This window comes from Catharus ustulatus, chromosome 3, assembly GCF_009819885.2.
Source record: "Catharus ustulatus isolate bCatUst1 chromosome 3, bCatUst1.pri.v2, whole genome shotgun sequence".
Lineage (NCBI taxonomy): Eukaryota > Metazoa > Chordata > Aves > Passeriformes > Turdidae > Catharus > Catharus ustulatus.
The window spans coordinates 48919157-48931100 of record NC_046223.1 but is presented as its reverse complement, the minus strand read 5'-3'; the positions used below and the strand labels follow the sequence as shown (position 1 = coordinate 48931100).

Genomic DNA, 11944 nt, shown 5'->3' with positions numbered 1-11944 from the left:
GATGACGCGCCCTCTGGCGGCGCGGAGGACCTCGCGGGCCGCCGGGACTGTCCACGCGGCCTGGAAGGCGCGGGTGGTGGGAAATGTGGAATGTGTCAAAATTAAGGTAGGACGTTCTTCGGTGTGTAAGATCCTTGCATACTTTCAGATAGAATAATTCGGTTAGAAAAGCCCTCCCTCTGAGATCGAGTCCAAGCTGAGAGCTAACTGGCACGCCCAGTCGCTCCTTAAGCACCTCCAGGGGTGGTGAACCCACCATGTCTCCCTCCTGCACGTGCCAAGCACATCTGCGTGCTGTTTTTTGTTCTGGTGCTGCAAGTGGTCATAGCTTACTCTCTCAGGCTGTACAGGGGTGCTTGCCTTTTTCTATTCTACAAGTTTCCCCTTGGAGGCTATGCATTGTTTCCAAACAGGATTTGTCACGAGCTGAAGGAAGCCACCTCTTTTCGAAATTGGTGCAGTATATATCGTATTTGTATGTCAAGCTCAGCATCTGAAACAGACAAATAAACACAGTGTATAATAAGCAAGGGCTTTACATGTTAGGACTTGGTCCAGAACCCTCTGAAATTTGGGGTTTTTTTCCCCTAGGCGTTTAAAGAAAACTCTTGTGCAGACAAAAAAACCCAAAAAAACCCCAACAACAAAACCAAACAAACCAACAAAAAACGCCACCACCAAAAAATATGAAGTCTGTGAGAAACGATGCCTTGTTTTAAAATTTTGAAAAGGTTTACTGAACTACAAGAAGGGTCTGAATAAGGAAAAAGGGACACCAGTGGCTCCTTAGCTGCAGCCAGAGGCACACCACCCACATCCATAACAATCCTTATATATACTATTGACAAGCCAAACCTCCCCACACTCCTGCAATGTCACTCTTCCAACCCAGCTCCTCCTTCGTCCCACCTCTCAGTCTGTGCGGTCCTTCATGCTTTGACTTTCCCAGAATCAGAGATCAACTTTCAACATTACAAACCTTATATATAAAAAAATCCCAGATCTTGACAGAACTTCTTTCAACTTTATAACATACATTTAACATTTGTGAGAGCCAATATCACACTGTTCATTTATTGCAAATTAACATCTATTCATTGTCTGTGACGTGCTGAGTCACATTCCCAAATCAGTGTGAAAAGCCAAATAGAGGGTTGATACTAAAGCCTTCTCTCCCCTCTCCAAGCTGTAGGCAGGTAAGGAACACCTCCTGGTTTGCAGCCTCCTTGCCAGCAGAGTACAGCAAATGGGCTGTCACCCAGGTTCCCGGAGGGCTGGGCTGAGCTGAGCTGGGAATAATGAGATGGGCTGGGATGACAGGGCCATTTATAGGTGTGCCAGGGCAGAGGTTTCCTTGCTCACCTTGGCCACAGGGCTTGTTTCTGCCCCCACTCCTGAGCACTGCGTGGCAATGCAAGGGAAACAGTGAGGCCAGGATGGAGGCTTGGGCCTGCTAATGCCTTCCCTTCCAGAGCCACCAAACCCCTGGCTGGAGGACAAGGACATCTGAAGGGGCAGCGAGGACCTGTGGCCAGGCTGTGCAATGGGGAGAGGTAGAGGGACACAAGGTTTGGCTCTGTGGTACAGGTCACAGAATCATCTGTGTTGGAAGGGACTCAGAAGGATCATGGAGTGTGGTTGTGGCAGTGAATGGTCCATATGGGATCGAAGCGACATGGTGCCAAGGGCCCTGCCCTTCATGGGCCGGGCTGGGGGCAGCGTGGCTGTGCGGGGCTGCAGGCAGTGACTGGGGCAGTGACTGGGGCAGTGAGGGCAGCCGGTGCCATCCAGAGCAGCTGTTGAACGTGCTGGTGTCAGCAGCCTTTGGAAGGTGCTGGAAGGCTCTCTGCAGTTTTGGCCGTTGCCGGAGCGGTTGCTGCTGCAGTTGAAGGCTGCACTTCCAGCCCGGCGCTTGTGCTCTGGCTGTAGTGGTAACTAAACCTCATCCCTTGTTCCATTCCCCCAGCCTACCCTGGCCGTGCTGCTGAGACCTGGGCTTCACCACAAGCCGGGAACCTGAGGACGTGTTCTGGCCTTACATGGCCTCAGGGGCACCACTGTGGGGTCGAAGCTGATGGGAAAATGGGGTGTTACACAGCAGGGCCTGCTGCCAGCAGGAAACCCATGGAGAGAGCCTTGCTGGCTCGGGAGGGCCCTGTGCCTCCTGCTCTCAGAGCCTGGGGAGCATCCAGGAAATTGCCACCATCTGCATGGCCCTCTACTCAGATTATTGTTGGGCCTTCGCTTTTGGCCACCATCAGAGGCAGGGACTGGGCTAGAAGGACCCCTTGCATGTGCACGACACATTTTTATCAAAAATAAGGAAACTTGAAATATGGATTTTATTCACTTTTTGAGTTCTCTAAAGACTCTTTGCTGTCTTCATCTCTGGTGAGCCACAGTCATAAAAAATGAGATTGTGAGATCAGATGGAAAATATTTATAACGTGAAATCTAAGTAATAGGGAAATCTGTGATCCTCAGCTCCTAAGCATGAAATTTTGCTTGGCAGTCTTCAAGTTTTAAGGTGGAAGAAGAAAGAAGGATTTCTTTCAGATTTTTTTTTATGTGTGTAAACAAGGACATTTTAAGGCATGTAGATATAAAAAATTATTTTTTTCAATTTTATTGGGAACCTTGAAGCCCATGACACAAGGGTTAGTATCTTAAACTCAAGGACTGATGAAGTAGCACAACCAAAGTCACTACTGTACATTAAGATGTGCACTGTAAGGTACAGTATATTAATCATCGAAATTGGAGACTATACTAGACCAGCCCCATCACTGCATCAGTCAGTCAGAGTCAATCTATGACTTCTGAGAATCAGAGACTTTCTCTTCTGCAGTGATATTTGCCTCTTTTTCATCTGGCTTTAAAATTAACCAGGATTTTTGTAGCTCAAAAATATAAACTTTTTTTCTTTTTCTTTTTTTTTCCTTTAATTTTAGTTTAATTGCTGTGTCTCTAAGTTTCTGAGACTTTCCATTTTTTAAGATGCTAAGAGACTTTCTAGGTCAGAAGATTGACCCTAGCTTTATCCCACTGCAGTGCTGGATGTAATAAAAAAACCCTAACACCAGAAGTGAAAAAGCAGAACAAAAAAATGCCCACTCATCAGATAAAGCAAAGGAAAAAAACTGGTTTAGAGTCTGCTTCTACACAAGGCCTCACTGCTCCTATATGTACAATTAATTATTCAAATAACTTGCTGACAAGTGATAGAATTGTTTCTAATTATTCTTGATTTGAGTCCTGGAACTGGGTGATTATATCTTGATGTATGCATCATAAATGCAGGAGATACAGCCTAGATGAGGATGAAATGTCATTTTATTTTTCAGTTTATTCATTTTTGCTAGATAAAAGGACTCAGAAAATTTAATTTTCATGATCCTATACAGAGGCTTACTGACCTTGTTTTTATAAAATTTCATTTTGTAAGTTAAGTAGTAGAACCTCTCACTGTTTTTTTAATATTTAGGAAGTCTAAAAAGCACCTTAGAGCTGTGTGATTGACATGCAAATAATGTGAGTATGTATGTTTCCTTTCTACAAAATCAAGTCTGTAGTGCTAAAATGAGTAGGTTATTCCTAGGAGAATATAACCACTGTAGAAGCAGCAGTTAATTCAAAGTTAATTTGTTAATATCTCTCAGGATACAAATTTAAATTTCATGTTTCCTTCTCCTGTACATTCAACTATGCCCTTATGCTTGTTCAGCAGTTTAAAATTTCAGTGGTGCTTGGAAGATTTTAATATGTGTCAAATAAACATCTGAATTGGTTTTATTTTATTTTTTTTACATCTTTGTTAAAACTCATCACAAAGCTACTGGGTTGATTTTGCTACAGCAGAGAGTAGTGTAGGCTGGGGTTGACCGCTGAAGTCAAAGCATTCTGCAAGCAAACTGATTGTAAAGATCTTTTGTTAAGAACATTTTTATTAAAAATGAGCATTAATTTCAATGGTGTTGTGTCTAAGAAGGTTGTATCTTCTGACACAAGGGAGTGCTACATCTGAACAAAATTAATTCTGTCTGACAGCAGCTTGCAGTATTGGGTAAATTCCTACAGAAGCAAGCAGAAACTCACTGCCAACGTCAAGACTGGAAGTATCTCACAGCAAATTATTCTTGCAGAAAAATTCTACTGGCTGGGTGAGCTGTAGTTAATACTTAAATGACAAATACGTTTCTGTTTATTAATTTTCTTTGAGGTAACAAAGAAAAATCTCCCAGTGTATTTACAAACATGTAATCGCATTTAATTTCTGTCCACTTTTACTGTAAGCATGTCAGGCTGCAGAAGTGAAGCCCTTCAGGAAAGAGGTGAAAATAGATGAAACCTGCTGAAACTCATTTTGCTTTCTCTTTCCTCTAGAAGCCTTTGCAGCGTGTAAAACTGCCCCTTGGCAAAAGCTCATCTGTCTACACGGAACCCAGTTTGAGTCAAACCACAACGCTTGTTAGGAGCTACATCTGCTCTGGTGGGAGAGGATCAGCAAATGAGCAGCGAGGAAGGTTTCAACATGCTAGGAAATAGTGTCATGACCTCTGCTGGCAGAGGAAAGTTCTCAACCAATTTTAAGGCTCAGAGTAATGAAAACTTAGCTGTAAAGCCCTCTCTGCAAAGAGGCTTCTCACTAAGTTGTGCAAATCAAGAAGTACTCACTTCTGAAATCTCTGGTGCTCTTAAAGTTACTGAAGAACCTCAGGCACAGATTTTAAACCCTGATCTAGAGATACCACATCAAGCCAAAGTCACATCAATACCACTATCTTTTTTCCCATCTAAACTACAGCAACTGCTGTCAGCTGCAGAGAGAAAGGTCTCTGAAGCAAGGCAAGCTACAGAAACACAATCGGTAATTTACATATGGCCAGTAATAAAGATGCAAGAGAGTTCCAGATCCTTCTGGCACAATTTTTCAAAGTCTTTAATACCAAGCAGCCCAGACTTAACAAGACGCTGTTCTAGTCCTGATGTAACTGAAGAGGAGAAAAGTTCCCAAATAACCCCAGTGAAAAAGCTTGCACAAGAAGAGCCAGATGAAAAGACAGCAAGATCCTATCCTCTTATTGTAAAGTCATCTAACAATTCTGTTTCAGAAATTTTAAAGTCATTCACCAATATCAAGAATAAGGATTACAAGAATATATTAACAATTAGTCCTATAGAAGAGCAACAGGAAATTCCTCTCTTTAAGGGAAATGCTCTAATGATCTATAATGGTCAAGTCTACCTTCTATATGTAATGAGGCATGAAGATGTGGCAGCAGAAATGAAAATATCTGGCCACCATATGCTGTTTATGAAGACCATCTTTTGGCTCATTACATGTCGTTCTGTCCGTAAACTAACATTCCAAGTTTCACATCCGCGGCTGTTGAGAGAGGATGGTGTGAAACAGAACATAAAATGTCTTACAACCTGTGCTACTCCCACACTCCAAAAGAAAACATCAAATGAAACACATTTCTCTTCACACGAGATGACTGCAATCTCTCAGCCCGAGAACTGTTCCCCTCTTGCTGGGAAAAGGCAGCAGGTGGTAAACCATGATTATCAGGTGAGTGTCTATGTATGAACAGCAAACTGCTCTCCTCTTAGACATAGCTGAATGCAAAGTGCACTATTCAGAATATTGATAACAGGCTGTGAAAGTTGAGTGACCTGTTTTTTTCAGTTTTTGGGGGGAAGCTAAACAGAAATTCAGCAGATACAATCACTGTGGAGGAAAACAAATTAAGGTTTGCAGGCCTATAAGACTTTACTGTTTTAAAAATATATAATTACATAACGCTGAGAAAAAAAAGTCTTGAGAAATACCAAGATTTTTCTAGTATTTGAACAGGACAAAAGCATTGCAGTCCATTGTTATTTAGAGAACAGTAGGGCAAAATTTAATACAATGGCAAGATATTTCCCAAGTGGGAAGGCTGGGTTTCTGAAAACAGGTGATGAGTGCCATCATGATAATTTTTTTAAGTAACGATGGAAGAATAGAGAAGGGTTGGTGTGCAAGATCCCTCTTGAATTAAATTCTTCTTGCAAATCCACATCCTCAAGTTATGTGAGACTGTAGAAAAAAAGCTGTGAAAATAAACTGGGGTGGGAAGAAAATGACTACTCAACACTCACTTCCTGATAGTCAAGTTCTACTCATTCCCATTTCAGTTCCTCAGCCAGACTGCATTCCCATTGAAAGAAGAATTGCAAAAAAGAAATTATGAGGAAGCACGTCAGGATAAAGACAAGGAAATAAGAAAGAAATTTGGTCTTGTTAAAGGTGTAAGAGTTGTTCTCAACAGGCTAAATGCCTCTGAGCTTAGGAAATGGATTGCTTAACCTTCTGCGCATAAAAAGAAAGGTAACCATTAAGACAGAGAACTGATGGAAGTGGTACACATACTTACCACTCTGTACACAGTTATGGAGTATACTTCACCTTGAAGTATTTATTACACAGCATCAGTATAATTTTCAAAGTTTTTGAATGTTTAACCCCGAAACATAAAACATCTTTTGTTAGAGAACCTCACCACAGCTACTTCTAAAATGTCACAATCTGGTGCTTCCCCCCTCTCCCCCAGCACTTTCTCCAAAAACTGCAGATAAAATGCCAGCTAGTGATTAAGTATTTAGTGATTCTGCCTTCTCTTTGGCATGCATACAACTGCAACTGAAACTAGAAAAAGTGCCTGCTGACCTCGTACTGGTAGCAATGGTTTGCAGTCTGTCTGCCAACATGTCTTGTAGGCAGAAACAGGAAGCTCTTCATACCTGTGCTGGGCTCTTTCTGGTTTGAGCATTGCTATTCATTTCAAGTGAAGGTGCTGGAAGCACAAACCACATGTTTATAGTCACTGGCCTGCTTTTGAGAAAATCTTGCCCCATGGCTTTGCTTAGAAGTATTATTTGGCAGTTTTGCCTGGTATCATTAGAGCCTCTGGGAACAGGTGTTTGCTTTCTCTAATCCCTGACATTTTCAGATTCACCTCTTGTGTCCATTTTTTATTTTTTTACAACAAAGCTCTTAGGATTTTTTCAGCAGGGAGACTGGGTATGACTTTCCAGAATCCTGTGTCGTTTCAGTATACCTTTGTTCAAGTTGTTACTCTGCAGATTAATTAGTGATCAATAATGAATCAGCACTTCTTCTCCATCTATCTTATATTCAGCACTTATATTACTATCTTGTATTCAGCACTAAACTTCCATTTCTGTCAACTGGATTTTAAACCATCATCACCCAACCTTTCCAAGATCTTTGAGAATAGTCTGGTTTTGTTGTCTCTAAATGAGAGCATCATTGGCATACCCTCAGCATTCATGAAAATATACTGTATCTTGTTGTGAAATATTTTGAGGTCAGGTAGAGGAAAACTCTCCATAGAATGTATTTTAAAAAATGCAGGTACAACTCCTGGATTAGGGATTTTTTTTTTCCTTTGTGCTAGTATTCAAATGAAAGTAAGAAAATTAGTATTGGCTGTCATTTCTCCTAAAATTTCCTTCCCACTAAATACACCAAGGCAGACCCTTAGGATAATCAAATCTTTATGGTGTTTCTCCATCTATACATCTTATAATTTCTCAACATGTGTTGCAGAAATCAAATAAGATCAAATACCTAGGAAAATATTTAATGTTTGGCTGTTTTATATAAATGCTTCCACTTGCTGGACTGCTACTGAGAAGTTTCAGTTACACCAGTGTTAGTAGTTCTCATTAATCTCAACTGTTATTGTGACTGCTTTTCAATATTTCCTGCTGCCGTGTCTTTTCCTTTGCAGAATGCATTAGTTTTGTTACATCCTGTGATTTCACACACACTGTGTTCTTTGCATTCAAGTAATAAAAAGATGTTACATCTTCTTTAAGTTGTTCTCATTTCTAACTCTCTCTGGTTTCTTTCATGAAAATTGAGCTCATGTAGAGGTTGTGACGGTGGGATTAACCTACATTTGTTGAGTCTTGGTGGAGGACCTTCCAAATCCAAGTGCTCTGGCTAAAGGGAACACCTGTACAAAATGTTTTGTTTTATATGCAAGACATGATTTACAACAATAATAGTAGTTATTATTATTAAAGGAACTGGAATATCCAGAAAAAAAGCATCGTATGGATGAAATGGAAGAATAATTGGTAAGGATATCATTAAATACATAATACATCTACTATTTAATACCTAAACAATAGTTAGTATTAGAAGAGCAAAGAGGTTGACGAAGCAAGAGAAGAGTGGTAAATAGATTATGTCCAGAAGGCAAAAGAATGACAGATCCTAAAAGATTGTGGAACGTGGAGATAGGGGAGTAAGAATTACAAGGAATTGTGAACAGCACATACAAATGATTTAGAAATTAAAATGTAACACAGAACCAATTGTTTACCTGACACTGATATTCAATATGATCATTAATTCTAGCAGATGGTAGTGTGCTTCATCAAAATCCTTCATCTCAATCCCGTTACCAAAGTACATAGGAGCTAATGGCAAATGTACCTTTGTTAGGTGCTCTAATAAGCATCCTGAGGGAAGAGTCCTTCATTTTCAATCATATGATAATAAACTTGCTGAACTTAGCAACCATTGCAGCTTCTGAGTTCTCCCTTTTGGCCAGGGGCCAAGCTGCTTTCACCTTCTACAGTTCCTCCTTCCCTGCTACGTGGAAGGCTTCTGGTCTCTTCCACAAGAGTCACTACCCTGACCACTTTGCAGGAGCGTCCTGCTCTAAGAATGGTTGCTATAAATGTGGGAAAAACCAGGTGAAAATCTATTGCCTGTGTTACATGTGATGTGAGAGGAATAGACCTAACCTTTGCTTCTGACCTACATATTTTATAGATTTATAACTATAGATTTGTTTACTTAGAAAAATACCTAGATTTTGACAGAGTAAATTCCTTTCCAACTAAATACAGTGTCAGAGTATTTGTTTCTGGAACTATATGTAACACCATCTGTTAAAACCTAGTCCGATTTTCCCAGTTATTTAGAGACAAAAAGTGTTAGGAAACACATTAGGACTTTAAATGTAGGTAATTCCCTTCTGTGCTTCTCATTAGATCAATCATTATAATCCACTATCTTTATATATTTCCTTTGTGTACTGGAACTGTGCAAGTCAAGAAGCACAAGCATCCTGAGTTTAGATGAGGGGATGAAGTCATGCAAGTTAGAGAACAGCCAGGAAAGGGGTTTCCTGCTAACAGGAAACCTAATTTTTTCAGAATTTGGTTTCAGTCTGAATTAGATGACATCTTTTTATTCTTCCCAGTTCTCCACTCAGCAGGAAGCTGCTCAGATACTGGAATGGCTCAGCTAAGCTCCCCCTAATACCAGCAGCAAAGCCAGGTATCAGCATGACTGAAAGCTGGGGCTTCCCGGACTCCCTGACTCCTTGGCCAGTTTCCCAGGGGATGGCTGTGGTGTTACTTCAGGACTCTGGACATTCAGTAGAAGTTCACCAAGCGCAAGAAATTTTAGACTCTAAAACATGGACTCTAGCAAATAAAATTTTTTCCATGAGGAAACTTTAAATCTACTATTTTCATCTGGAAGCTCTGTGTAAGGCACAAGTTTTCATAACACAAAGGAGAAAGGCAGTGGGTACAGAACCGTTTGTGCAGTGGCAATAGCACTAAGACCAATGGGAATTGAAGTTTCAATTCACAGAAACTCCCACAAAATACTTGAGTGTCAGGAATATTTTTCTGGTCTCTCTTCAAGTGTGATGTTTTGAGAGTGGCTGAGCTTCAGCTGGCTGCACTCCAAAACCACTGTCCCATATGAGACAGTGCCCAAAGACATCTTACTGTTTCTTGTGCCCCTTACAAACACAAGAAACTTCTCCACTGCTCAGGGTGGAAACTATGGCAAGATGCTCCTTTTGTACAGGGTATGTTTTGCACCCAGCACAAGAGGGGTCTTTGTCACTCAGCTAACACTAGCAAGAAGAAAATACAAGTACATAATACATTCCCCCACCAATTAAAACCATTATCCACATCTATAATTCTGTAACAGGTGGTTATTCAGAGCTCTATTATTTCGGAGTTATAAGGGATTTTTTTGTTTAATTAGCAGTCCAGCTCTGAGGTAAGAATATTACTTATTGATATGAGAATGAGATCTAGCAGACTGCTGACTATGAAGCCAGGGAAAATTTAAGGCATTTGTAATCTTGACAGAGGTACAATATTGTATTACAATATGATACTTCTAGTACTTTTAAATTTTTCAGTACACTCCAAAAAGAGACAACTACTCTGCTGGGCAATTATCCTAAATAAACCATACCATACTGCAGCACATACATCCTGGATTGTTTGTACAGCATCTGATATGCTGTATTGTGCAAAAAATGTTTTGTGTCTCTTGAGGACCTTCATATAGGCAGACCTCTTACAGCCCTACTTTCTACTGCCATCTGGTATAAAAAAATATTATTCACTGCATGTTTGAAGCCCAAATCATTCTGGAACACACTCACATTTTGTTCATATCTTTCTGGAAGTTCAATGATCACAGGGGGTAAATTCCCAGCCTCTGAATGGTTTTCTGCCTATCAGGCAAACACAAATGTCCCCTGTAGGTTTGCACAGAGCCAGAGGCTGACTGAAGTTTTTTGAGTTTTCATTATGGTCTGTCACAGTGTGGTTACAGTAAGAAAATATCTAATATGAAAAACTCCACCTTCTCCCTCTGCAGATTTGCTTCTCATGTGCCTGAGTCCACGCTGATTGTGGAAACCAAAACCTCCCATTTTCTTTTTCTTTAAATAACCTTGGAAGGCCAATCAAACAATATGCAAAAATCTTATAACTTGGACACTCAAATTTAGAAAACAGGGAAAACAACTTGTATCTAAATCAAAAGTCTTATCTGGAAGCTGCAAAAAAGCAGGGCAAGCTGCATAAAGGCAGGCCACTTCTTATTGCTTAATTTGACCATCCAAGGTAAAAAATATTTGGTTTCAACTGTTATTTCTGAGAATAAAATCAGTGTTTTGGTTTCACACTGAAGGAATATTTATAAAGATAAGTAGTATGTCAGACTAGGTGAACTGGGAATGATTGTCCTTTTCTTAAGTACCAGGTTGAAGGATCATTGGATTAAACTAACTACCAGAAGGTTCAGAATAAACAAATGGAGGTGGCTCCTCATGCTATGTGTAGCTAAGTTGTAGGAATCACTGCTAGCAGGCTTTTGCAAATACTTAAATTTATACCAGTGTGAATTAAAAAGGCTATTGGACAGAGTCATAGGAAGATGTGTGAGGATATTAACTGCTATCCCTGGGTTGGGAAATTATTGCACTTCAAATGGCAGAGGGTGGACAAGTATAATTTCATGTTCTCATATGCTCCCTTAGACATTTTATTAACGTTAGGACAAAAAAGTTTGGGTCAGACCAAAGATCCATTTAGCCCCATAGCGTGTTCTCAGCTTTGGTTGGTAGTGAAGGCACAGTTCAAAGGCAGCGCTGGCTACAGGTGGCCACTGATACTGGCCACAGCCACAAACTGGAAGGCCACTAGACTGAGATGTCAGTAATACTGCATGAAGGTCACTGCTGCCACCAGCAAGACACCTGAAGCAGAGAAAGAAGAGAGACACCAACCTGGCATCTGCACTGAAGTGACTGTAGGTCAGCCAGGAGACTCACTGGTGTGTGCAATTTACACAGTTCTCAGAAACACAAAAAATAACACATGGTAAACCTTTACCATGATGAATTTTGCTCTTGCATCATTACTAGATCTCTGAATAAATTTCAGTCTCCTTGAATTTATTCATTATTCAAAAAAATCAGACAAAAATTACCTAGTCCATAATGCAAAAGTACATGCACAAGTCATAACATGCAATTGTAGTTTTTAATGGAGAAATTAACTTCTCAAAATCATTCCTCTAGAGAGAATATTCATAGGA

The 11944-nt window shown here is 40.4% G+C and overlaps 1 protein-coding gene across 1 annotated transcript; it reads left to right on the top strand.

The window, feature by feature from the left end:
* Positions 1-32: 32 nt before the first annotated feature.
* Positions 33-7843, top strand: LOC116994151 (ligand-dependent nuclear receptor-interacting factor 1-like). Its single transcript, XM_033055623.1, has 3 exons — positions 33-106; positions 4384-5572; positions 6181-7843. The coding sequence occupies exons 2-3, from the start codon at positions 4508-4510 to the stop codon at positions 6349-6351; spliced, it is 1236 nt and encodes a 411-aa protein (XP_032911514.1). The 5' UTR covers positions 33-106; positions 4384-4507; the 3' UTR covers positions 6352-7843.
* The last annotated feature ends 4101 nt before the right edge of the window (positions 7844-11944 follow it).

Excerpts from the sequence above, each read along its gene's own strand:
- LOC116994151 (XM_033055623.1), top strand. The coding sequence starts at position 4,508 with ATGAGCAGCGAGGAAGGTTTCAACATGCTAGGAAATAGTGTCATGACC. Across the intron at positions 5,573-6,180 it reads TGGTAAACCATGATTATCAG|TTCCTCAGCCAGACTGCATT; the intron begins GTGAGTGTCTAT and ends TTCCCATTTCAG.